Source organism: Salmo trutta, chromosome 15 (assembly GCF_901001165.1).
Source record: "Salmo trutta chromosome 15, fSalTru1.1, whole genome shotgun sequence".
Classification (NCBI taxonomy): domain Eukaryota; kingdom Metazoa; phylum Chordata; class Actinopteri; order Salmoniformes; family Salmonidae; genus Salmo; species Salmo trutta.
Genome location: NC_042971.1, coordinates 53,768,911 through 53,795,963, shown reverse-complemented (window position 1 = coordinate 53,795,963; position 27,053 = coordinate 53,768,911). Strand labels below are relative to the sequence as shown.

General features: G+C 43.9%; 1 protein-coding gene across 1 annotated transcript; it reads right to left on the bottom strand.

The window, feature by feature from the left end:
• Nucleotides 1–5,382: 5,382 nt before the first annotated feature.
• Nucleotides 5,383–24,424, bottom strand: LOC115149351 (BCL2/adenovirus E1B 19 kDa protein-interacting protein 3). The gene is made up of 6 exons (XM_029692151.1): nucleotides 24,215–24,424; nucleotides 14,435–14,579; nucleotides 8,485–8,572; nucleotides 8,247–8,323; nucleotides 7,599–7,748; nucleotides 5,383–5,746 (listed from the first exon to the last, which is right to left on the bottom strand). Exons 1-6 carry the CDS (start codon nucleotides 24,255–24,257, stop codon nucleotides 5,698–5,700), a joined length of 552 nt encoding a protein of 183 aa, XP_029548011.1. The 5' UTR covers nucleotides 24,258–24,424; the 3' UTR covers nucleotides 5,383–5,697.
• Between the last annotated feature and the right edge of the window lie 2,629 nt (nucleotides 24,425–27,053).

Below are 27,053 nucleotides of genomic sequence, written 5' to 3'. Positions count from 1 at the left end.
AAAATAAAAGGCTTAAGGTCTGAAGGGATGTCAGGGGGACTGAGAAAATAAAAGGCTTAAGGTCTGAAGGGATGTCAGGGGGACTGAGAAAATAAAAGGGTTAAGGTCTGAATTGGGGGTGGGGGGGATGAAGACACATGGGGGAAAATACACACGGATAAATTATGGTGTTGATGATGTCACTGCATTCCTGTAAAACCTTCAGAGTGTGTGTGTGGTGTGTGTGTGTGTGTGTGTGTGTGTGTGTGTGTGTCTGAGTGTGTAGCTGACACAAGAAATCCAGAAGTAGCAAGGTGAACTTATTTACCATATAAACACTTTGATGCGCAATGATTTACCTCCCATGGAAAAGCTGTAAAATGGCCAACAGATGTTGCAGTTTATGGTACAGAAAATGACTTGCCAACATTCGCGTTACTGAAGTAGCCTGTTCCTCCACTGATGTATGACTAAATGAGAATATATTGCGGTGACACAATGGCTTGACACAAACAAGTCTGACAGATAATTGAATGAGAATCAGGGCTAACTTATACAAATGTCTGAGTTTTGATATACAGTATCAGTAAAAAAAACAACTACTAATTCAAAGGTTTTTCTTTATTTGTACTATTTTCTACATTGTAGAATAATAGTGAAGACATCAAAACTATGAAATAACACATATGCAATCATGTAGTAACTAAAAAAGTGTTAAACAAATCATAATATATTTTATAGTTTAGATTCTTCAAAGTAGCCACCCTTTGCCTTGACAGCTTTGCACACTCTTGGCATTCTCTCAACCAGCTTCACCTGGTGTGCTTTTTCAAAAGAAGTTCCCACATATGCTGAGCACTTGTTGGCTGTTTTTCCTTCACTCTGCGGTCCAACTCATCCCAAACCATCTCAATTGGGTTGAGGTCGGTGATTGTGGAGGCCAGGTAATCTGATGCAGTACTCAATCACTCTCCTTCTTGGTCAAATAGCCCTTACACAGCCTGGAGGTGTATTTTGGGTCATTGTAATGTGGAAAAACAAATGATAGTCCCACTAAGCGCAAACCAGATGGGATGGCGTATTGCTGCAGAATGCTGTGGTAGGCATGCTGGTTAAGTGTGCCTTGAATTCTAAATAAATCACAGACAGAGTCACCAGCAAAGCACCCTCACACCATCACACCTCCTCCTCCATGCTTGACGGTGGGAACCACACATGCAATGATCATCCGTTCACCTACTCATCGTCTCACAAAGACACGGCGGTTGGAACCAAAAATCTCAAATTTGGACTCATCAGACCAAAGGACAGTTTTCCACTGGTCCATTGCTCATGTTTCTTGACCCAAGCAAGTCTCTTTTTCTTATTGGTGTCCTTTAGTAGTGGTTTCTTTGCAGCAAATCAACCATGAAGGCCTGATTCATGCAGTCTCCTCTGAACAGTTGAGATGTGTCTGTTACTTGAACTCTGTGAAGCATTTATTTGGACTGCAATTTCTGAGTCGGGTAACTCTAATGAACTTATCCTCTACAGCAGAGGTAACTCTGAGACTTCCTTTCCTGTGGCGGTCCTCATGAGAGCCAGTTTCATCATAGGGCTTGATGGTTTTTGCGACTGCACTTGAAGAAACTTTCAAAGTTCTTTACATTTTCCGTGTTGACTGACCTTCATGTCTTAAAGTAATGATGGACTGTCATTTCTCTTTGCTTTTTTGAGCTGTTCTTACCATAATATGGACTTGGTCTTTCATCATGCAAGGCTATCTTCTGTATACCACCCCTACCTTGTCACAACCTCTGGCAGTCTCTATGGGGGTGCCACAGGGTTCAATTCTTGAGCCAACTCTCTTCTCTGTATACATCAATGATGTCGCTCTTGCTGCTGGTGAGTCTCTGATTCACCTCTACAGAGACGACAATTCCTCCTTCGGCCGACACCATTCTGTTTACTTCTGGCCCTTCTTTGGACAATGTGTTAACAACCCTCCAGATGAGCTTCAATGCCATACAACTCTCCTTCCATGGCCTCCAACTTCTCTTAAATACAAGTAAAACGAAATGCATGCTCTTCAACTGATCGCTGCCTGCACCTGCCCGCCCGTCCAGCATCACTACTCTGGACGGTTCTGACTTAGAATATGTGGACAACTACAAATACCTAGGTGTCTGGTTAGACTGTAAACTCTCCTTCCAGACTCACATCAAACATCTCCAATCCAAAGTTAAATCTAGAATTGGCTTCCTATTTCGCAACAAAGCATCCTTCACTCATGCTGCCAAACATACCCTCGTAAAACTGACCATCCTACCGGTCCTCGACTTCGGCGATGTCATTTACAAAATAGCCTACAATACCCTACTCAATAAATTGGATGCAGTCTATCACAGTGCCATCCGTTTTGTCACCACAGCCCCATATACTACCCACCACTGCGATCTGTACGCTCTTGTTGGCTGGCCCTCGCTTCATACTTGTCGCCAAACCCACTGGTTCCAGGTCATCTACAAGACCTTGCTAGGTAAAGTCCCGCCTTATCTCAGCTCGCTGGTCACCATAGCAGCACCCACCCGTAGCACGCGCTCCAGCAGGTATATCTCTCTGGTCACCCCCAAAGCCAATTCCTCCTTCGGCTGACTTTCCTTCCAGTTCTCTGCTGCCAATGACTTGAATGAACTACAAAAATCTCTGAAACTGGAAACACTTATCTCCCTCACTTGCTTTAAGCACCAGCTGTCAGAGCAGCTCACAGATTACTGCACCTGTACATAGCCCATCTATAATTTATCCCAAACAACTACCTCTTCCCCTACTGTATGTATTTATTTATTTATTTTGCTCCTTTGCACCCCATTATTTATATTTCTACTTTGCACTTTCTTCCACTGCAAATCTACCATTCCAGTGTTTTACTTGCTATATTGGATTTACTTTGCCACCATGGCCTTTTTTTACATTTACCTCCCTTATCTCACCTCATTTGCTCACATTGTATATAGACTTATTTTTCTACTGTATTATTGACTGTATGTTTGTTTTACTCCATCTGTAACTCTGTGTTGTTGTATGTGTCAAACTGCTGTCACAATTGTCGTAAGGAGTGGACCAAAACGCAGCTGGAAAATGAATACTCATCTTTTTTTATTTGAAGAAGGAAAAACAAAATAAACACGTATACAAAACAAACGACTCCAAACAGTCCCGTCAGGTGCAACAAACACTAAACCAGGAAATAACTACCCACAAACCCCCATAGAACAAACCCCCCTATAAATAGGACCTTCAATCAGAGGCAACAAGAAGCAGCTGCCTCCAATTGAAGGTCAACCCAATAAACACCACATAAAAATAGACCAACTAGAAATAACATAGAAATACACTAACATAGAACATAACCCAAACAACCCCGAAACACCCTAAACAAACACCCCCTGCCACACCCTGACCAAACTTCAATAACAAACAGCCCCTTTACTGGTCAGGACGTGACAACTGCTTTGCTTTATCTTGGCCAGGTCGCACTTGTAAATGAGAACTTGTTCTCAACTTGCCTACCTGGTTAAATAAAGGTGAAACAAAAAATAAATTAAAAAAACAACACAACTGATTGACTCAAACTTATTAAGGAGGAAAGAAATTCCACATATTAACTTTTAACAAGGTCCACCTGTTAATTGAAATACATTCCAGGTGACTACCTCATTAAACTGGTTGAGAGAATGCCAAGAGTGTGCAAAGCTGTCATCAAGGCCAAGGGTGGCTACTTTGAAGAATCTCAAATATAAAATATATTTTGATTTGTTTAACACTTTTTTGGTAACTACATGATTCCATATGTGTAACATCATAGTTTGGACGTCTTCACTTTTATTCTACAATGTAGAAAATAGTAAAAAATAAAGAAAAACCCTTAAATGAGTACTGTAAATTCCGGACTATAAGCCGCAACTTTTTCCCACGCTTTCAACCCCGCGGCTTAAACAATGACGCGGCTAATATATGGATTTTTCCCGCTTTCAATTTTTTTTCTCCCAAAAAAACACATTCTGTGACGTGCTCAGTTTTTTGGCGGTATGAAGCTTTCATTAGACCAATGAAATTGCCGAACGGGTTAAGGTCAAACAACTTTTTTTGTTTACTGTTTAGATTAAATCGAGCGCTCTCAAACTTCCCATCATTCTGATTACGGTAGTCATTTTGTCACCCTCATCATGGCAAAGACACGGAGAAATGCATATGATGCAGCTTTCAAGTTGAAGGCGATTGATCTGGCTGTTGGAAAGGGAAATAGAGCTGCTGCACGGGAGCTTGGTCTTAATGAGTCGATGATAAGACGTTGGAAACAGCAGTGTGAGGAATTGACTCGGTGCAAAAAGACAACTAAAGCTTACTGCTAATTTTGTATTTTTTGTTACAAGCCGTGTTTCGTTAAAGCCTATTTATTTTTGTTACAAGCCGTGTTTCGTTAAAGCCTGTGTAAAGTTCATTTGTTTCAATGTACCGGTAGGCACCTGCGGCTTATAGACATGTGCGGCTTATTTATGTTCAAAATATTTAAAAAAATTGAATTCAGTGGGTGCGGCTTATATTCAGGTGGGCTTAATAGTCCGGAAATTACGGTAGGTGTGTCCAAACTTTTGACTGGTACCGTATATGTTATTATGTCACAGCTCTCTAGCACTTGTATCATTATTAGGATAAAATGATTGCGTAACCAAACACAATAAAAGTGTATAAAAAAGGAACGATGTAGTAAGAGAGACAAATGGACCACAGGCATGAGGAGCTGTATGAGGAATGAAGTTTAATGGGCTTATGGTCCTTCAAACAGTTCAGGGTTTAAACAGTCAGATGGTTATAGAGGACAACGAAAACAACCAGCGCCACCTGTGTTGTCATAAACCACTTAGAGCGTTATACAAACCATTCCTCAACGTTATACAAACCACACGGGCTTATCACAGATCTGTTATTTCTGACACATATTATTGGTGGCCAAAGTCATACATATAAAGATATACTGTTGGGGACTTTCTTTCACCAGAATTCGATTTTGGTTTAAATTTGGGCAAGCATTGGACTATATACCCCATTTCTTCAACGCCCTGCTCACACCTTCCATGGGGATTTAGTGAGGCGTTACTCTCTTTTTTCTCTCTCCTTTCTCTCTCCTTTTTCTCTCTCCATCTCATCACTCATTTCTCTCTGTTAGTTTACTGAGATCAGTGTTACTCTGCTGGTAAAGTAATAGTGATCTCAGTCTGAGTTATTAACACAATGTCTGTATAGCAGTCTCTCTCCGGCCCTGACACACACACACACACACACACACACACACACACACACACACACACACACACACACACACACACATACACACATACACACACACACACACACACACACACACACACACACACACACACACACACACACACCCACACACACACACACACACACACACACTCTCTCTGGCCCTGGGACAATCACAGATTCAGAGATGCTGGGTGACTGACTGATGGACAGACACACAAAGTGCTGGTGGGTGGTGGACAGACAGACAGACATAGAGAGACAGACAGAGAGACAGTGGTAAAGAAAGGCCTGGTCCTATGTTGCCCCATGACAGGGAGAGAGGGGGGCAACAGGTGTGTTGTGGCAAGGGCTGGCATTCCTATTGGTCTGCCATCAACAAATGGGAGCGCTGTCCTGGAGCACATGTCACAGAGTGCTAGTTGTGGAGGCAGCCAATCGCTTCCCTATGTATATCCTGAGAAAGGGAGAGAGAAATATACTGCTAATATTGACAACACAATACTTATACTTATAACTTTAATCTGCAATTTTTTTAACCACATTTACCTGGTTGTTGTATAAAAACAGATTGCTGCCATTAGGAAACAGTCAGGTGGTGGTGGCCAAATAGTAGGCTACTTCATTATCATTACTAAGACAAACTGCATCCCATTATCTCTGCTGGTAGCTAATATGTCCTGTACTTCTCTGTTATATATATACACTACCATTCAAAAGTTTGGGGTTACTTAGAAATGTCTTTGTTTTTTAAATAATTATTTTTTGGGGCCATTAAAATAACATCAAATTGATCAGAAATAATGTGTAGACATTGTTAATGTTGTAAATGACTATTGTAGATGGAAACAGCAGATTTGTTATGGAATATCTACATAGGCGTACAGAGGTCCATTATCAGCAACCATCATCACTCCTGTGTTCCAATGACACGTTGTGCTAGCTAATCCAAGTTTATCATTTTAAAAGGCTTATTGATCATTAGAAAACCCTTTTGCAATTATGTTGGCACAGCTGAAAACTGTTGTCCTGATTAAAGAAGCAATAAAACTGGCCTTCTTTAGACTAGTTGAATATCTGGAGAATCAGCATTTGTGCGTTCGATTACAGGCACAAAATGTCCAGAAACAAAGACTTTCTTCTGAAACTCATCAGTCTATTCTTGTTCTGAGAAATGAAGGCTATTCCATGCGAGAAATTGCCAAGAAACAGAAGATCTCGTACAACGCTGTATACTAATCCCTTCACAGAACAGCACAAACTGGCACTAACCAGAATAGAAAGAGGAGTGGGAGGCCCCGGTGCACAACTGAGCAAGAGGACAAGTACATTAGAGTGTCTAGTTTGAGAAACTGGCAGCTTCATAAAATAGTACCTGCAAAACACCAGTCTCAATGTCAACAGGGAAGAAGCGACTCTGGGATGCTGGCCTTCTAGGCTGAGTTGCAAAGAAAAAGCCATATCTCAGACTGGCCAATAAAAACAAAAGATTAAGATGGGCAAAAGAACACAGACACTGGATAGAGGAACTCTGCCTGAAGGCCAGCATCCTGGAGTCGCCTCTTCATTGTTGACGTTGAGACTGGTGTTTTGCGGGTACTATTTAATGAAGCTGCTAGTTGAGGACTTGTGAGGCGTCTGTTTCTCAAACTAGACACTCTAATGTACTTGTCCTCTTGCTCAGTTGTGCACCGGCGCCTCCCACTCCTCTTTCTATTCTGGTTAGAGCCAGTTTGCGCTGTTCTGTCGAGGGAGTAGTACAGAGCATTGTACGAGATCTTCAGTTTCTTGGTGATTTCTCGCATGGAATAGCCTTCATTTCTCAGAACATGAATAGACGGAGTTTCAGAAGAAAGTTATTTGTTTCTGGCAATTTTGAGCCTGTAATCGAACCCACAAATGCTGATGCTCCAGATTCTCAACTAGTCTAATAAAGAAGGCCAGTGTTATTGCATCTTTAATTAGAACAACAGTTTTCAGCTGTGCTAACATAATTGCAAAAGGGTTTTCTAATGATCAATTAGACTTTTAAAGTTATAAACTTGGATTAGCTAACACAACGTCCCATTGGAACACAGGAGTGATGGTGGCTGATAATGGGCTTCTGTACGCCTATGTAGATATTCCATTAACAAATCTGCCGTTTCCAGCTACAATAGTCATTTACAACATTAACATTGTCTACACTGTATTTCTGATTAATTTGACGTTATTTTAATGAACAAAAATATGTGCTTTTCTTTCAAAAACAAAGACATTTCTAAGTGACCCCAAACTTTTGAACGGTAGTATGTGTGTGTGTGTCTTACCCCACTCCCAGTGTGAGAAGGTGTGAGACCAGCAGTGAGGGGATGAGGATCATGAGGACGTCGGAGGAGAACAGGCCTCTCTTCATCACCTCACTCTTCCTTACACTCAGGGAGCCTGACTGCTGCTTCGGGTGCTGGAACACAAACTCCCTGGGGGAGTGAGCGAGATGGGGGGAAGGCAAACAAGGGAGATGAAGAAAGAAAGAGATTTAGAGAGATCAAGAGAAATGGGAACATAGATAGAAGGAAAGGAGGAAGAGAAGGAGAGAGGGGGAAGACATAAATGAAACATTTTGGTTTGTCTTTTTCCTCAAGATAAAAGGAGATTTCTCAGGAGAAATTCTGTAGTCTCATACCATGAAAAGACAATCATATGTCATGTTCAGACGTAACGGAGAGATATTATCTGTCAGGTTTCAATGCTATTGTACACAGTTTTATTCATTATGTATTAAAATAAGAACTACATTCCCTCTAGCACATCCACAGGCCCCTCGCGAGTCAGTGCTTGTTCTAAGCAGCCAAGTACTGTGTGTATGTTAGTTAATGTGTTCACATAGCAACTGGTCAAGGAAGGTCAATGGAATTAGAATGAATTACGGTGAAAATCAATTTGGAGTCATTCCAATTATATGCGTAGGTTCTTACTTTGGTGGAAGGTTCTCAGGCCGACTGGACCAGTCCCATACCCACTCAGTCAGCCCCCTCTCCCCTTCTTCTTCGGACTGAGACGGGAGAAGAGAGGTAAAGTTAAATGTAATTTAATAAGTACATTTGCCATCATGAAAACACTGACTTGTGTGGTGTTAAAGCTATCTAATAGCAAAGGCTTGCTAATGCTACAGTAAAAGATGTGATGTGAATGTGATGTGTGTTTGTTTAGTACCTGTATGGTAACACAGTCTGTACTGCTACTGCCTTCACTGTGGGGAGGGGTAGCAACGGTCTGTGGAGGAGTCACCACCTGTGGAGGACTGAACACAGAGAGCAAATCAACAGGACTTCTCAGTAACAACACACACACACACACACACACACACACACACACACACACACACACACACACACGCACAGAGTGGGAGAGAAAAAGAGGGAGACAGAGAAAGAAAGAGGGAGAGAGTGCAAGAGGGGCATAAAGCTTGTCTTATTTCTGTTGGTGTAGGCTACTAACCTGTCATTACTCCTCCCATCTACTAACTTGTCATTGCTCCTGTCTCAGCGACTAACCTGTCATTACTCCTCCCATCTACTAACATGTCATTACTCCTCTCAGCGACTAACCTGTCATTACTCCTCTCAGCTACTAACCTGTCATTACTCCTCTCAGCTACTAACCTGTCATTACTCCTCTCAGCTACTAACCTGTCATTACTCCTCTCTCAGCTACTAACCTGTCATTACTCCTCTCTCAGCTACTAACCTGTCATTACTCCTCTCTCAGCTACTAACCTGTCATTACTCCTCTCAGCTACTAACCTGTCATTACTCCTCTCAGCTACTAACCTGTCATTACTCCTCTCTCAGCTACTAACCTGTCTTTACTCCTCTCAGCTACTAACCTGTCATTACTCCTCTCAGCTACTAACCTGTCATTACTCCTCTCAGCTACTAACCTGTCATTACTCCTCTCTCAGCTACTAACCTGTCATTACTCCTCTCAGCTACTAACCTGTCATTACTCCTCTCTCAGCTACTAACCTGTTATTACTCCTCTCAGCTACTAACTTGTCATTACAACTCTCAGCTACTAACCTGTCATTACTCCTCTCAGCTACTAACTTGTCATTACAACTCTCTCAGCTGCTAAACTGTCGATACCTTTCTCTCAGCTACTAACCTGTCATTACTACTCTCAGCTATTAACCGATCTTTACTCCTCTCTCAGCTACTAACCTGTCATTACTCCTGTCAGCTACTAACCTGTCATTACTCCTCTTAGCTGCTAACCTGTCATTACTGCTCTCAGCTACTAACCTGTCATTACTCCTGTCAGCTACTAACCTGTCATTACTCCTCTCTCAGCAACTAACCTGTCTTTACTCCTCTCAGCTACTAACCTGTCATTACTCCTCTCAGCTACTAACCTGTCATTACTACTCTCAGCTATTAACCCGTCTTTACTACTCTCAGCTACTAACCTGTCATTACTCCTCTCAGCTACTAACCTGCCATTTCTCCTCTCAGCTACTAACCTGTCATTACTCCTGTCAGCTACTAACCTGTCATTACTCCTCTTAGCTGCTAACCTGTCATTACTGCTCTCAGCTACTAACCTGTCATTACTCCTGTCAGCTACTAACCTGTCATTACTCCTCTCTCAGCAACTAACCTGTCTTTACTCCTCTCTCAGCTACTAATCCGTCTTTAGTCCTCTCAGCTACTAACCTGTCATTACTCCTCTCAGCTACTAACCTGTCATTAATCCTCCCTCAGCTACTAACCTGTCATTACTCCTCTCAGCTACTAACCTGTCATTACTCCTGTCAGCTACTAACCTGTCATTACTACTCTCAGCTACTAACCTGTCATTACTCCTCTCAGCTACTAACCTGTCATTACTCCTCTCAGCTACTAACCTGTCATTACTCCTCTCAGCTACTAACCTGTCATTACTCCTGTCAGCTACTAACCTGTCTTTACTCCTCTCAGCTACTAATCTGACATTACTCCTCTCTCAGCAACTAACCTGTCTTTACTCCTCTCAGCTACTAAGCTGTCATTACTCCTCCCTCAGTTACTAACCTGTGATTACTCCTCTCAGCTACTAACCTGACATTACTCCTCTCAGCTAATAACCTGTCGTTACTCCTCTCAGCTACGAGCCTGTCATTACTACTCTCTCAGCTACTAACCTGTCATTACTCCTCTCAGCTAGTAACCTGTCATTACTCCTCATAGCTACTAACCCATCTTTACTTCTCTCAGCTACTAACCTGTCATTACTCCTCTCAGCTACTAACATGTCATTACTCCTCTCAGCTACTAACCTGTCATTACTACTCTCTCAGCTACTAACCAGTCATTACTCCTCTCTCAGCTACTAACCTGTCATTACTCCTCTCAGCTACTAACCTGTCATTATTCCTCTCAGCTACTAACCTGTCATTACTCCTCTCAGCTACTGACCCGCCTTTACTCCTCTCAGCTGCTAACCTGTAATTACTCCTCTGAGCTACTAACCTGTCATTACTCCTCTCAGCTACTAACCTGTCATTACTACTCTCAGCTATTAACCCGTCTTTACTACTCTCAGCTACTAACCTGTCATTACTCCTCTCAGCTACTAACCTGCCATTTCTCCTCTCAGCTACTAACCTGTCATTACTCCTGTCAGCTACTAACCTGTCATTACTCCTCTTAGCTGCTAACCTGTCATTACTGCTCTCAGCTACTAACCTGTCATTACTCCTGTCAGCTACTAACCTGTCATTACTCCTCTCTCAGCAACTAACCTGTCTTTACTCCTCTCTCAGCTACTAATCCGTCTTTAGTCCTCTCAGCTACTAAGCTGTCATTACTCCTCCCTCAGTTACTAACCTGTGATTACTCCTCTCAGCTACTAACCTGACATTACTCCTCTCAGCTAATAACCTGTCTTTACTCCTCTCAGCTACGAGCCTGTCATTACTACTCTCTCAGCTACTAACCTGTCATTACTCCTCTCAGCTAGTAACCTGTCATTACTCCTCATAGCTACTAACCCATCTTTACTTCTCTCAGCTACTAACCTGTCATTACTCCTCTCAGCTACTAACATGTCATTACTCCTCTCAGCTACTAACCTGTCATTACTACTCTCTCAGCTACTAACCAGTCATTACTCCTCTCTCAGCTACTAACCTGTCATTACTCCTCTCAGCTACTAACCTGTCATTATTCCTCTCAGCTACTAACCTGTCATTACTCCTCTCAGCTACTGACCCGCCTTTACTCCTCTCAGCTGCTAACCTGTAATTACTCCTCTGAGCTACTAACCTGTCATTACTACTCTCTCAGCTACTATCCTGTCATTACTCATCTCAGCTACTAACCTGTCTTTACACCTCTCAGCTACTAACCTGTCATTTCTCCTGTCAGCTACTAACCTGTGTTTACACCTCTCAGCTACTAACCTGTCATTACTCCTCTCTCAGCAACTAACCTGTCTTTACTCCTCTCAGCTACGAAGCTGTCATTACTCTTCCCTCAGTTACTAACCTGTGAAAACTCTTCTCTCAGCTACTAACCAGTCATTACTCCTCTCATCTACTAACCTGTCATTACTCCTCACTCAGCTACTAACCTGTCATTACTCCTCTCAGCTACTAACCAGTCATTACTCCTCTCAGCTACTAACCTGTCATTACTCCTCTCTCAGCTACTAACCTGTCATTACTCCTCTCTCAGCTACTAACCTGTCATTACTCCTCTCATCTACTAACCTGTCATTACTCCTCTCAGCTACTAACCTGTCATTACTCCTCTCTCAGCTACTAACCTGTCATTATTCCTCTCATCTACTAACCTGTGATTACTCCTCTCTCAGCTACTAACCTGTCATTACTCCTCTCAGCTACTAACCTGTCATTACTCCTCTCATCTACTAACCTGTCATTACTCCTCTCAGCTACTAACCTGTCATTACTCCTCTCTCAGCTACTAACCTGTCATTACTCCTCTCAGCTACTAACCTGTCATTACTCCTCTCAGCTACTAACCTGTCATTACTCCTCTCATCTACTAACCTGTCATTACTCCTCTCAGCTACTAACCTGTCATTACTCCTCTCTCAGCTACTAATCTGTCATGACTCCTCTCTCAGCTACTAACCTGTCATTACTCCTCTCTCAGCTACTAACCTGTCATTACTCCTCTCAGCTACTAACCTGTCATTACTCCTCTCAGCTACTAACCTGTCATTACTCCTCTCTCAGCTACTAATCTGTCATGACTCCTCTCTCAGCTACTAACCTGTCATTACTCCTCTCTCAGCTACTAACCTGTCATTACTCCTCTCAGCTACTAACCTGTCATTACTCCTCTCAGCTGCTAACCTGTCATTACTCCTCTCAGCTACTAACCTGTCATTACTCCTCTCTCAGCTACTAACCTGTCATTACTCCTCTCAGCTACTAACCTGTCATTACTCCTGTCAGCTACTAACCTGTCATTACTCCTCTCAGCTACTAACCTGTCATTACTCCTCTCAGCTGCTAACCTGTCATTACTCCTCTCAGCTACTAACCTGTCATTACTCCTCTCTCAGCTACTAACCTGTCATTACTCCTCTCAGCTACTAACCTGTCATTACTTCTCTCAGCTACTAACCTGTCATTACTCCTCTCAGCTACTAACCTGTCATTACTCCTCTCAGCTACTAACCCGTCGTTACTCCTCTCAGCTACTAACCTGTCATTACTCCTCCCTCAGCTTCTAATCTGTCATGACTCCTCTCTCAACTACTAACCTGTCATTACTTCTCTCAGCTACTAACCTGTCATTACTCCTCTCAGCTACTAACCTGTCATTACTCCTCTCAGCTACTAACCTGTCATTACTCCTCCCTCAGCTTCTAATCTGTCATGACTCCTCTCTCAACTACTAACCTGTCATTACTCCTCTCTCAGCTACTAACCTGTCATTACTCCTCTCAGCTACTAACCTGTCATTAATCCTCTCAGCTGCTAACCTGTTATTACTCCTCTCTCAGCTACTAACCTGTCATTACTCCTCTCAGCTACTAACCCGTCGTTACTCCTCTCAGCTACTAACCTGTCATTACTCCTCCCTCAGCTTCTAATCTGTCATGACTCCTCTCTCAGCTACTAACCTGTCATTAATCCTCCTCTCATTTACTAACCTGTCATTACTCCTCTCTCAGCTACTAACCTGTCATTACTCCTCTCAGCTACTAATCTGTCATTACTCCTCTCAGCTACTAACCTGTCTTTCCTCCTCTCAGCTACTAATCTGTCATTACTCCTCTCAGCTACTAACCTGTCTTTCCTCCTCTCAGCTACTAACCTGTCTTTACTCCTATCTCAGGTACTAACCTGCCTTCCCTGTGGCTCAGTTGGTAGAGCATGGGGTTTGCAACGCCAGCATGGTGTGTGCAATGCCAGGGTTGTGGGTTCGATTCCCACGGGTGGCCAGTACAAAAAAAAATAAAAAAATGCTTAAAATGAAATGTATGTATTCACTACTGTAAGTTGCTCTGGATAAGAGCGTCTGCTAAATGACTAAAATGTAAAAATGATGTCATTACTCCTCCCTCAGCTACTAACCTGTCATTACTCCTCTCTAAGCTGCTAACCTGTTATTTCTCCTCTCAGCTACTAACCTGTCATTACTCCTCTCAGCTACTAACCTGTCATTACTCCTCTCAGCTACTAACCTGTCATTACTCCTCTCTCAGCTACTAACCTGTCATTACTCCTCTCAGCTACTAACCTGTCATTACTACTCTCAGCTACTAACCTGTCATTACTCCTCTCAGCTACTAACCTGTCATTACTACTCTCAGCTACTAACCTGTTATTACTCCTCTCAGCTACTAACCTGTCATTACTCCTCTCAGCTACTAATCCGTCTTTAGTCCTCTCAGCTACTAACCTGTCTTTACTTCTCTCAGCTACTAACCTGTCATTACTCCTCTCAGCTACTAACCTGTCATTACTTCTCTCTCAGCTACTAACCTGTCATTACTCCTCTCAGCTGCTAACCTGTTATTACTCCTCTCAGCTACTAACCTGTTATTACTCCTCTCAGCTGCTAACCTGTCATTACTCCTCTCAGCTGCTAACCTGTTATTACTCCTCTCAGCTGCTAACCTGTTATTACTCCTCTCAGCTACTAACCAGTCTTTACTCTCGAGTTGTGCCTCTAGCAGGATCCTCTGTAGCTCCCCCTGCAGGGCCCAGGAGGCTGTGTCCTGTTCTGGTCCTGTCAGACTCTCCCTGCTGCTCACTGCTGATAGCAGCTCCTCCAGCTCCACCCACGAGTCTGTGTGTGTGTGTGTGTGTGTGTGTGTGTGTGTGTGTGTGTGTGTGTGTGTGTGTGTGTTTGTGTGTGTGTGTGTGTGTTTGTGTGTGTGTTTGTGTGTGTGTGTGTGTGTGTGTGAGAGAGAGAGAGAGAGACAGAGACAGAGACAGAGACAGAGACATGCAACCTGTCAGCAATGTTGCAAACTGAGAGCTGAGCTAATTCTGGAACATTCCATAGTTTACTTTTCAGTTAATCTTTTTCAATCTCCCGGAATAACTTTACTAAATCCCCATTTCTAGAAGACTGTAGGCTAAACCAGGAGGGTTTGGCAACCGCCTATCAGCCAGCAGCCATGCAAGTGAGGGACACAGCATGAGCACACTCAAAATAGACAAATAAATCTGCCCTCCAAGGCATTTACAGCACGCTATGTCATAGGAAGGCCCAGAAGACCATGAAGGACTTCAGCCACCTGAGCCATGGCCTGTTCACCTCGTTACCATCTAGAAGGCAGAGACAGTACAGGTGCATCAAAGCTGGGACCAAGAGTCTGAAAAATTCCAGGCCATCAGATTTTTAAATAGTCACCACTAGCCAGCCTGCTCCAAGTACCCTGCCCTGAACTTAGTCACTGTTACTAGCCGGCTAACATCCATGTCTTTCACCAGCACCTTAGAGACTGCTGCCCTATGTACAGTTGAAGTCGGAAGTTTACATTCACTTAGGTTGTATTCAGTAAAACTCGTTTTTCAACCACTCCACAAATTTCTTGTTAACAAACTATAGTTTTGGCAAGTCGGTTAGGACATTTACTTTGTGCATGACACAAGTAATTTTTACAACAATTGTTTACAGACAGATTATTTCACTGTATCACAATTCCAGTGGGTCAGAAGTTTACATTCACTAAATTGACTGTGCCTTTAAACAGCTTGGAAAATTCCAGAAATTGATGTCATGGCTTTAGAAGCTTCTGATAGGCTAATTGACATCATTTGAGTCAATTGGAGGTGTATCTGTGGATGTATTTCAAGGCCTACCTTCAAACTCAGTGCCTCTTTGCTTGACATCATGGGAAAATCAAAAGAAATCTGCCAAGACCTCCGAAAAATTATTGTAGACCTCCACAAGTCTGGTTCATCCTTGGGAGCAATTTCCAAATGCCTGAAGGTACCACGTTCATCTGTACAACCAATAGTACGCAAGTATAAACACCATGGGACCATGCAGCCGTCATACCGTTCAGGAAGGAGACACGTTCTGTCTCCTAGAGATGAACGTACTTTGGTGTGAAAAGTGAAAATCAATCCCAGAACAACAGCAAAGGACCTTGTGAAGATGCTGGAGGAAACCGGTACAAAAGTGTCTATATCCACAGTAAAACAAGTCCTATATCGACAGGAAGAAGCCACTGCTCAAAAACTGCCATAAAAAAGCTAGACTACGGTTTGCAACTGCATGGGGACAAAGATCGTACTTTTTGGAGAAAAATAGAACTGTTTGGCCGTAATGAATATCGTTATGTTTGGAGGAAAAAGGGGGAGGCTTGCAAGCTGAAGAACACCATCCCAACTGTGAAGCACGGGGGTGCCAGCATCATGTTGTGGGGGTGCTTTTCTGCAGGAGGGACTGGTGCACTTCACAAAATAGATGGCATCATGGGGAGTGAAAATTATGTGGATATATTGAAGCAACATCTCAAGACATCAGTCAGGAAGTTCAAGCTTGGTAGCAAATGGGTCTTCCAAATGGACAATGACCCCAAGCATACTTCCAAAGTTGTTGCAAAATGGCTTAAGGACAACAAAGTCAAGGTATTGGAGTGGCCATTACAAAGCCCTGACCTCAATCCTATAGAAAATGTGTGGGCAGAACTGAAAAAGCGCGTGCGAGCAAGGAGTTCTACAAACCTGATTCAGTTACACCAGCTCTGTCAGGAGGAATGGGCCAACTTATTGTGGGAAGCTTGTGGAAGGCTACCTGAAACGTTTGACCCAGTTAAACAATTTAAAGGCAATGCTACCAAATACTAATTGAGTGCATGTAAACTTCTGACCCACTGGGAATGTGATGAAAGAAATAAAAGCTGAAATAATTTATTCACTCTACTATTATTCTGACATTTCACATTCTTAAAATGAAGCAAATCCTAACTGACCTAAGACAGGGAATTTTTACTTGGATTAAATGTCAGGAATTGTGAAAAACTCAGTTTAAATGTATTTGGCTAAGGTATATGAAAACTTCCGACTTCAACTGTATATACACTACCGTTCAAAGGTTTGGGGTCACTTATACATTTCCTTGTTCTTGAAAGAAAATACATTTTTTTGTTCATTAAAATAACATCAAATTGATCAGAAATATAGTGTAGACATTGCAAATTTTGTAAATGACTATTGTAGCTGGAAACGGCAGACTTTTTACGGAATATCTTCAAAGGCGTACAGAGGCCCATTATCAGCAATCATCATTCCTGTGTTCCAGTGGCACGTTGTGTTAGCTAATCCAAGTTTATCATTTTCTGATTAAAGAAGCAATAAAACTGGCCCTCTTTAGACTAGTTGAGTAGGCTCAAAATAGCCAGAAACAAATATTTTTATTCTGAAACTCGTCAGTCTATTCTTGTTCTGAGAAATGAAGGCTATTCCATTCGAGAAATTGCCAAGAAACTGAAGATCTCGTACAACGCTGTGTACTACTCCCTTCACAGAACCGCGCGAGCTGGCTCTAACCAGAATAGAAAGAGGAGTGGGAGGCCCCAGTACACAACTGAGCAAAAGGAGAAGTACATTAGAGTTTCTAGTTTGAGTAACAGACACCTCACAAGTCCTCAATTGGCAGCTTCATTAGATAGTACCCGCAAAACACCAGTCTCAACGTCAACAGTGAAGAGGCGACTCCAGGATTCTGACCTTCTAGGCAGAGTTGCAATGAAGAATTCAGACTGGCCAATAAAAATAAAAGATTAAGATGGGCAAAAGAATACAGACACTGGACAGAGGAACTCTGCCTAGATGACCAGCATCCTGGAGTCGCCTCTTCACTGTTGACGTTGAGACTAGTGTTTTGCGGGTACTATATTTCTTCATTTCTTTATTAATTTTTTTTGTATTTGCTTGTGTTGTTTTCTATTGTTAGGTATACTAACATAAGGATTTCGCTGTACCTGCAATAACAGCTGCAAAATATGTGTACTCGACCAAAAGCATTTGATTTGATCTAAAGAGGCTTTTTAATTGTCTGTTGGCCCAAGAATTTAACCCTGTGGCACCCCCATAGAGACTGCCAGAGGTTCGGACAACAGGCCCTCAGATTTGACACACTGAACTCTATCAGAGAAGTAGTTGTGAACCAGGCGGGGCAATCATTTGAGAAACCAAGGCTATTGAGTCTGCTGATGAGGATGTGGTGATTGACAGAGTCGAAAGCCTTGGCCAGGTCAATGAATACGGCTGCACAGTATTGTTTCTTATCGATGGTGGTTAAGATATCGTTTAGGACCTTGAGCGTGGCTGAGGTGCACCCATGACCAGCTCTGAAACCAGATTGCATAGCGGAGAAGGTGCGGTGGGATTCGAAATGGTCGGTAATCTGTTTGTTGACTTGGCTTTCGAAGACTTTAGAAAGGCAGGGTAGGATAGATATAGGTCTGTAGCAGTTTGGGTCAAGAGTGTCCCCCCCTTTGAAGAGGAGGATGGCTGCAGCTGCTTTCCAATCTTTAGGAATCTCAGACGACATGAAAGAGAGGTTGAACAGGCTAGTAATAGGGGTTGCAACAATTTCGGCAGATCATTTTAGAAAGAAAGGGTCCAGATTGTCTAGCCCGGCTGATTTGTAGGGGTTCAGATTTTGCAGCTCTTTCAGAACATCAGCTGACTGAATTTGGGAGAAGGAGAAATGGGGAAGGCTTGGGCGAGTTGCTGTGGGGGGTGCAGTGTTGTTGACCAGGGTAGGGTTAGCCATGTGGAAAGCATGGCCAGCCGTAGAAAAATGCTTATTGAAATTCTCAATTATAGTGCATTTATCAGTGTTGACAGAGTTTCCTATCCTCAGTGCAGTGGGCAGCTGGGAGGAGGTGATCTTATTCTCCAAGGACTTTACAGTGTCCCAGAACTTTTTTGAGTTTGTGTTACAGGAAGTACATTTCTGCTTGAAAAATCTAGCCTTTGCTTTTCTTTTCTATTGAGGCGGTGAAGGTAACACAAAGTGGTCTTGTGATGTTTGTTTGGGTTTCTTCAGATCAGAGGGAGGAGGCACTCCATGCGATGCAACTTGGGTCAAGATCTGTTTTTTGCTTTGCTCTTAGGAACAGGGCACGATTGAAAGGAGTGAAAACTGGGGTAGCATTACGTGTGGAGGTGGAGCATTTGAAGTTGAAGATTCCTGGTGTTTGTGACGCCCACCGTTTGGTGTGACGCAGACCCGGTGGTGAGCGTGGTGAAACAGAGGAGTCACTGTCAGTCCTTTTGAGTTTTGAGTCAGAGTCTTTACCTGACAAGGTCATGTTAGAATATAGCAATTATCCTGTTAGAGTGTTTGTGGCGAATCCACTGCACTGTTTCAGGTGCAACGTTTATGGTCATGTCACAGCTGTGTGCAGGAGGGAGATTCCAAGATGTGGGAAGTGTGCAGGAAGGCATGGGATAGAGGACTGTGTAGTTTTGGTGGATAATGTTCTGTGTGTCAGCTGTAGGGGTGCACATGTTGCTGGGGATCAGAAGTGTCCAGTGTGAGAGAGGCAGGTTGAGGTGGCTAGAGTCAGAGTAGTGCAGAAGTTGTGGCTAGAGTCAGAGTAGTTCAGAAGTTGTCGTATGCTGAGGCAGTGAAAAAAGTAGAGGAGGATGGGTCAGTAGTCAGGGATTCTGAGAGGATCCCTGTGAATAGTAGATCTGTTCCAGCAGGGAGGGATAGACCAATGAGTGACATATGCTTCAGTAAGGTTGGCTTAGCATTCATAGCAATGGTTATCAACTGTACCACAGAAATGGAACGTGAATCACAGAAAATAGATGTTGTGGTGCCAGCTGCAGAGAAGTACTTGGGGGGTATGAGATTTGACTTCAGAAGAGTTACAGAGTGTGTTGAGTGGTAGTGTCCCGTCCTCTCAGGACATTGGCCTGGGGTAGGATCAGATAGGGTTAAAGTAGTGGAATTATTTACTGTTTGGTGTTTTAGGCTGGGTTTCTGTACAGCTTATGTAAGAAGGGCTTCATAAATACATTTGATTGATTGATTAGAATAAGTTACAGGTTTTAATTAGTATAGGGTTAGTAGGTAGGGTAATACAATATTTATATATATACATATCACCTGGAGTGCTTTTCCAACTGTCTTGAAGGAGTTCCCACATATGCTGAGGACTTGTTGGCTGCTTTTCCTTCACTGCATTCCAACTCATCTTAAACCATCTCAATTGGGTTGAGGTCGGGAGATTGTGGGGCCAGGTCATCTGATGCAGCACTCCATCACTCTCCTTTTTGGTCAAATAGCCCTTACACAGCCTGGAGATGTGTTGGGTCATTGTCCAGTTGAAAAACAAATGATAGTCCCACAAAGCGCAATCCGGATGGGATGGCGTATCGCTGCAGAACGCTGTGGTAGCCATACTGGTTAAGTGTGCCTTGAATTCTAAACAAATCACAGACAGTGTCACCAGCAAAGCACCACCACGTCATCACACCTCGTCCTCCTTGCTTCACGATGGGAACCACACATACGGAGATCATCCGTTCACCTACTCTGCATCTCATAAAGACGTGGCGGTTGGAACCAAAAATCGCAAATTTGGACTCATCAGACCAAAGGACAGATTTCCACCTGTCTAATGTCCATTGCTAGTGTTTCTTAGCCCAAGCAAGTCTATTTTTCTTATTAGTGTCCTTTAGTAGTGGTTTCTTTGCAGCAAATCGACCATGTTGAGATGTGTCTGTTACTTGAAATCTATGAAGAATTTATTTGGGCTTATTTTGTCTTCTGCAGCAGAGGTAATTCTGGGTCTTCCTTTCCTTTGGCAGTCCTCATGAGAGGCAGTTTCATCAAAGCGCTTGATGGTTTTTATGACTGCACTTGAAGAAACTTTCCAAGTTCTTGAAATTTTCCGCATTAACTGACCTTCATGTCTTAAAGTAATGATGGACTGTCATTTCTCTATGCTTATTTGAGCTACTTTAAGAATCTCAAATATAAAATATATTTTGATTTGTTTAAAAAATGTTGGGTTACTACATGATTCCATATGTGTTATTTCATTGTTTTGATGTTTTCACTATTATTCTACACTGTAGAAAATAGTCAAACTAAAGAAAAACCCTGGAATGAGTAGGTGTGTCCAAACTTTTGACTGGTAATGTATATATTACTATATATTACTGTATATATTAATTAATATAAAATAAAACAATCCTGGTTCCCCTTTCCCATTTTTTATCACAAAGTGTAATGGATCTATACTACAGTTAATTTGGGGCTCGTCCTGAGACTGGTTGAATGAGTTTGTGGACCATTACTTATTAAGTACAATTTTTCACAAATTAAGCTACTGTGTTTGCGTCGCGTTACTGGGCCAATACTAACTTCAAGACCCTAGTGAGGACGACAAGCCCGCAGATGAGCTTCCCTGAGATGATTTCTGACAGTTTGTGCAGAAATTCTTCAGTTGTAGAAACCCACAGTTTCATCAGCTGTCCGGGTGGCTGGTCTCAGACGATCCCGCAGTTGAAGAAGCCAGATATGGAGGTCCTGGGCTGCCGTGGTTACACATGGTCTGCAGTTGTGAAGCCAGTTGGATGTACTGCCAAATTCTCTCTAACTCTGGCAACAGCTGTGGTGGACATTCCTGCAGTCATCATGCCAATTGCACGCTCCCTCAAAACTTGAGTCATCTGTGGCATTGTGTTGTGACAAAACTGCACATTTTAGAGTGCCGTTTTATTGTCCTCAGCAGAAGGTGCACCTGTGTAATGATCATCCTATTTAATCAGCTTCTGGATATGCCACACCTGTCTGGTGGATGGATTGTCTTGACAAAGAAGAGATGCTCACTAACAAGGATATAACCAATGTGTGCACAGCATTTGAGAGAAATAAGCTTTTTGTGCACATTGAACATTTCTGAGATCTTTTATTTCAGCATGGGACCAACACTTGTTGCATTTCTATTCTTGTTCAGTACATTTAGGTCATCTGGTAGACTCGCGTCACTGGGCAGTTCGCGGCGGATATCCTTTTGTAGTCTGTGATAGTTTGCAAGCCCTGCCACATCCGACTAGTGTCAGGGCCGGCATAGTAGGATTCGATATTAGTCCTGCATTGACGTTTGCAAGTTTGATGGCTCGTCGGAGGTTGCGGCGGGATTTGTTATAAGAGTCCGGATTAGCAGCAGCTCTAGCCTTTAGCTCAGTGCGGATGTTTCCTGTAATCCATGGCTTCTGGTTGGGATATGTACGTACGGTCACTGTGGGGAAGACGTCGTCGTAGCACTAATTGAAGAAGCCGGGGATGTGGTCAACTCCTCAATGTTATTGGATGAATCCCGGACATATTCCAGTCTGTGCTAGCGAAGTTCTATATTGAATTGATCTGGTGATATACCGGTGATTATTGATATTAGATGGGTGCACCTGAGGTACTGAAATACCCATAGACTATTTACCCAAGGTATTGAAATACTAATAGACTATTTACCAGAGATATGGAAATGTAACTAGGCCTATTGTGAACATTGTTTATTGTGTGAATCACGTTGTGAATTGTATATATTTTATTATGATAACAACTACAACTATATTCCTTAAAATGCATTTAGCACTTATCTTTAAACCTACTGGTCTCTGGTCTTTAACATGATAATCTCATCACTGCTCCCTCTGAAACTAGTCCGTTGCATTGTTTGAGTGTTCCATGATAAGCACATGCAACACATGCACACGGACGAACACAACACACACTAACACACACAAACAAACAGGACCAAGCACTGACAGAGTGCCCTGGCAGAGTGCCCTGGCAGAGTGCCCTGTCAGAGTGACCTGACAGAGTGCCCTGACAGAGTGCCGCCTGCTTACATAAGATCTTATTTCTGTATGAGATGATCCACCCTCTCCTCTCTCCTATCTCATTAACTCTCTCTCTGGAATGCATGTATGCAAACATCATCAACCCTCATCCCCTCTGTTTGTCTCTTCCCCTTTTTTATTTTCTTTAAGGAAGTGAGAGATCATGTAAATAGTAACAGTGGAGAGGGCATATGAATAGAGGAGAGGGTGGAGAAGAGAGCACAGAGGGGAAACTATGCTGTTGCCCTCGTTTTCCTCCCAGAGAAAGAGAGTTATGACATAATCACTGGCTGCCAGCCTGCTGTTTCTCTCTCTCTTTCTCTCTCTGTGGCCTTGACCATGTTGCACTGCAGCAATATCCAATGCCTGTCGATAGTCCAGTATCCATCCATAGAATTAGTGCCAATCAGGTTTATGTAATGTCTGTTAATATAGGCCTAGTTCTTGAAAAACAAAGCACAAATGTGTTGTTGTGCTCGTTCCAAAGCATTGCGTTAAAGTCCAAGATATTATGGCTTTATAAATCTGTTTACGGTTCAACCATGTCCAATGTACTATTCCCATCTGTGTATGAGTTGTCTATACATACATTGACAGCTGGACAACATCTCCCATTGTCACACCCTGACCATAGAGAGCCTTTTTTATTCTATATTTTGGTTAGGTCGGGGTGTGACTAGGGGGGGTGTTCCTATCTAGGTTGTCTAGTTCTATGTTGGCCTGGTATGGTTCCCAATCAGAGGCAGCTGTTTATCGTTGTCTCTGATTGGGGATCATATTTAGGCAGCCATTTCCCCACTGGTTTTTGTGTGATCTTGTTTATGTGTAGTTGTCTGTGAGCACGCCATAGCTTCACGTGTTCGTTGACCTTTATTGTTTTTGTGAGTTTCATTTAATAAAGATGTGGAACTCTATGTACGCTGCGCCTTGGTCTGAGTATGATTACAATGACGATCGTGACACCCATGTACTGTTGAGGCTATAAGCAAACTGTACGGTGAGCTATAAGCCTCAGGGAAATCTCCCGGGTTTAATTGGCTTAGGAAGATAGAAAAAGGTGAGTCATGAAATCCGTTTACACAATGACATGTCAGTTGCAACAACTCCAAACGGGTGTGCTAACGTTTCTCCCCTAACCTGCCCTTTTAGTCCACGCTATCCATGCATTCTGTCATGGTTAATGATTATATAAGCGTTGTGTGTGAATTAAGTAAAATGTAGCAAACAACCTTCTTCTAATGAAAAAGGTCAATGTTCATGCATCATTAATTGATTGTTACTAACAAATAAGCGTTATAGGCCTAAGGATGAACATAATCATTTATACATCAATAGTGTTATTTTCCTGATGACCCCTTTTGGAATTATTTATAAAGAATGTAACCTAGAAAAACACTTGGACATAGTTAATCCCTATGGTAAACACAGTGAAAGAGTCATCCTAGGTCAGTAACAAGGCTTTTAGAAACATTTGATAGTAACACACAAATCAATCATCATTGACTCGACTTTGCATTGACCCAAAAACAATAAATAATTTGTTATACATTGACACAAAGTAACCACCCCGGCCAGCTCAGTCCCCCAAACCCTTACCGTACAAGCCGTCCTCTGGAGTCTGCGAACCTGACAGAGACATGGTTAGTGGCCGAAGGATGATTTAAATTCAGAGAGAGAGATTCTCACACTGACAAACACGAGCAATGAGGAGAAAACTGTATCCTAAACTGCCTTTTCTTCATTCACTATTGTTATGGTAGCACGTAGACTATGATGATCAGAGCGCGCTAATCCGCCAGCACTCCCTCCCTAACCACGTGCAGAGAAGATCGAGGTAAACAAAACAGACTTGACCCACTGGGCACACACTGGTTGAATCAACGTTGTTTCCACGTCATTTCAAGAACCAACGTGGAATAGATGTTGAAATGACGTCTGTGCCTAGTGGGGAAGCTCAACAGTAAAGAGCCATACTGCAATTTAAGTAGCTGACAACACTTGTACAGTGGATTAGATTAATTAACTCACTTCAACTCCATTCAGACAATCTGTATTGAAAGTTGTAACCTACATTTGAAATTAATTTAAATAATCTTTTTAAATGCACATCCAGGCAATGTTTAAAAAACAAACAAATTCACCCATTGTCACGTCCTGACCCTTGTAAGAGGTCATTTTCTACAGTAGATGGGTCAGGGTGTGACAGGGGGTGTTTGGTTGGTTTTCTGGTTTTCTATTTCTAGGTTTTGTGTTCTAGGTTTTCTATTTCTAGGTTTTTTGGGGGGGTTGATCTCCAATTGGAGGCAGCTGGTCCTCGTTGCCTCTGATTGGAGATCATATTTAAGTAGTAGTTTAGTAGTTTTAGTTTTGGGTTTGAGGGTTGTTTATTTTGAGTAGTGTGTTTTCCTCTCTGCGTCACGGTTTGTTGTTTTTGTATTTTTCAAGTATTTGGTGTTTTGCTACGTTTCACAATAAATATAAAGATGTGGAACTACAACCATGCTGTGCGTTGGTCCAATCATTTGAACAAACGTGACAGAACAACCCACCACAAAAGGACCAAGCAGCGTGGTAGGGAGTATCTGGAGGAATGGACTTGGGAGGAGATTTTGGATGGTAAAGAACCCTAGAGGCAGGCTGGGGATTATCGTCGCCCGAGGGTGGAAATTGAAGAAGCAAAGAGGGAGCGATGATACTACGAGGCGCTATATCCACCTAAAGGCAAGGCGGAGAGGCAGCCCCCAAATTGTTTTTGGGGGGGCATATGTGGAGTTTGGCGACATCAGGGGGAGACCTGATCTAACTTCCCGTGCGTATCTGAGAGAGCCGTGGAGCAGAAAGGAGCCAGCCAGGGAGTCAAGCGCGGAGCTCGATGCAAGATTCCGAAGAGAGGTACTGGCAGAAAGAGCACTACGGAGTGGGCGTGCTGAGGAGCGAGTGGATGAAAGAGCAATGGGTTATGGTGTGATGCGCAATATATCGCCCATACGCATTCACAGCCCGGTGCGCTCGGTGCCAGCTCCTCACCGGTGTAGGGCGAAGATGGTGATTCAGCTAGGAAGGAGTAGGCCTGCTCAGCATGCCCGGTCTCCAGTTCGCCTCCATAGCCCGGTATGTCCTGTTCCTGCTCCCTGCACAAGTCCTGAGGTGTGTGTTACCAGTCTAAGCCAGTTCCACGCATCAGACCTCCAGTGCGCATGCCCAGTTCGGAGTGTCCTGTTCCTGCTCCCTGCATTCGTCCTGAGGTGTGTGTTACCAGTCTGGCGCCACCTAAGCCAGTTCCACGCATCCGACCTCCAGTGCGCATGCCTAGTCTGGAGTGTCCTGTTCCTGCTCACTGCATTCGTCCTGAGGTACGTGTTACCAGTCTGGCGCCACCTAAGCCAGTTCCACACATCAGACCTCCAGTGCGCATGCCCAGTCCGGAGTGTCCTGTTCCTGAACCCTGCACTCGTTCTGAGGTGGGGGTTATCAGTCTGGCGCCACCCATGCCAGTACCACACATCAGGATTCTAGTGCACATTCCCCGTCCAGAGCTTTCGGCGACAGGTCCCCGTCCAGAGCTTCCGGCGACAGTTCCCCGTCCAGAGCTTCCAGCAACAGTTCCCCGTCCAGAGCTTCCGGCGATAGTTCCCCGTCCAGAGCTTCCGGCGACAGTTCTCAGTCCGGAACCTACTGAGACGGCCTACAGTCCGGAACCTACTGAGACGGCCTACAGTCCGGAACCTACTGAGACGGCCTACAGTCCGGAACCTACTGAGACGGCCTACAGTCCGGAACCTACTGAGACGGCCTACAGTCCGGAACCTACTGAGACGGACCTCAGCCCGGAGCCTCCAGCGACGCCTCCCAGTCCGGAGCCTCCAGCGACGCCTCCCAGTCCGGAGCCTCCAGCGACGCCTCCCAGTCCGGAGCCTCCAGCGACGCCTCCCAGTCCGGAGCCTCCAGCGACGCCTCCCAGCCCGGAGCCTCCAGCGACGTCTCCTAGTCCGGAGCCTCCAGCGACGCTCCTCAGTCCGGAGCCTCCAGCGACGCTCCCTAGTCCGGAGCCTCCGGTGACGCTCCCTAGTCCGGAGCCTCCTGCGACGCCTCCCAGTCCGGAGCCTCCAGCGACGCTCTGCAGTCCGGAGCCTCCAGCGACGCTCTGCAGCCCGGAGCCTCCAGCGGCGGTCTGCAGCCCGGAGCCTCCAGCGGCGGCCTGCAGCCCGGAGCCTTCAGCGGCGGCCTGCAGCCCGAAGCCTTCAGCGGCGGCCTGCAGCCCAGAGCCTTCAGCGGCAGCCAGCAGCCCAGAGCCTTCAGCTGCGGCCAGCAGCCCAGAGCCTTCAGCGGCAGCCTGCAGCCCAGATCCTCCAGAGGCGGTCTGCAGCACAGAGCTTCCGGTAATGATCTACAGTCCGATTCTTCTAATAATGATCCACAGGTCAGTGTTACAGAA

Excerpts from the sequence above, each read along its gene's own strand:
- LOC115149351 (XM_029692151.1), bottom strand. The coding sequence starts at position 24,257 with ATGTCTCTGTCAGGTTCGCAGACTCCAGAGGACGGCTTGTACG. Across the intron at positions 7,749-8,246 it reads CCTGAGAACCTTCCACCAAA|GGAGTTTGTGTTCCAGCACC; the intron begins GTAAGAACCTAC and ends TCACTCCCCCAG. Across the intron at positions 5,747-7,598 it reads CTTCTCACACTGGGAGTGGG|GATATACATAGGGAAGCGAT; the intron begins GTAAGACACACA and ends TCCCTTTCTCAG.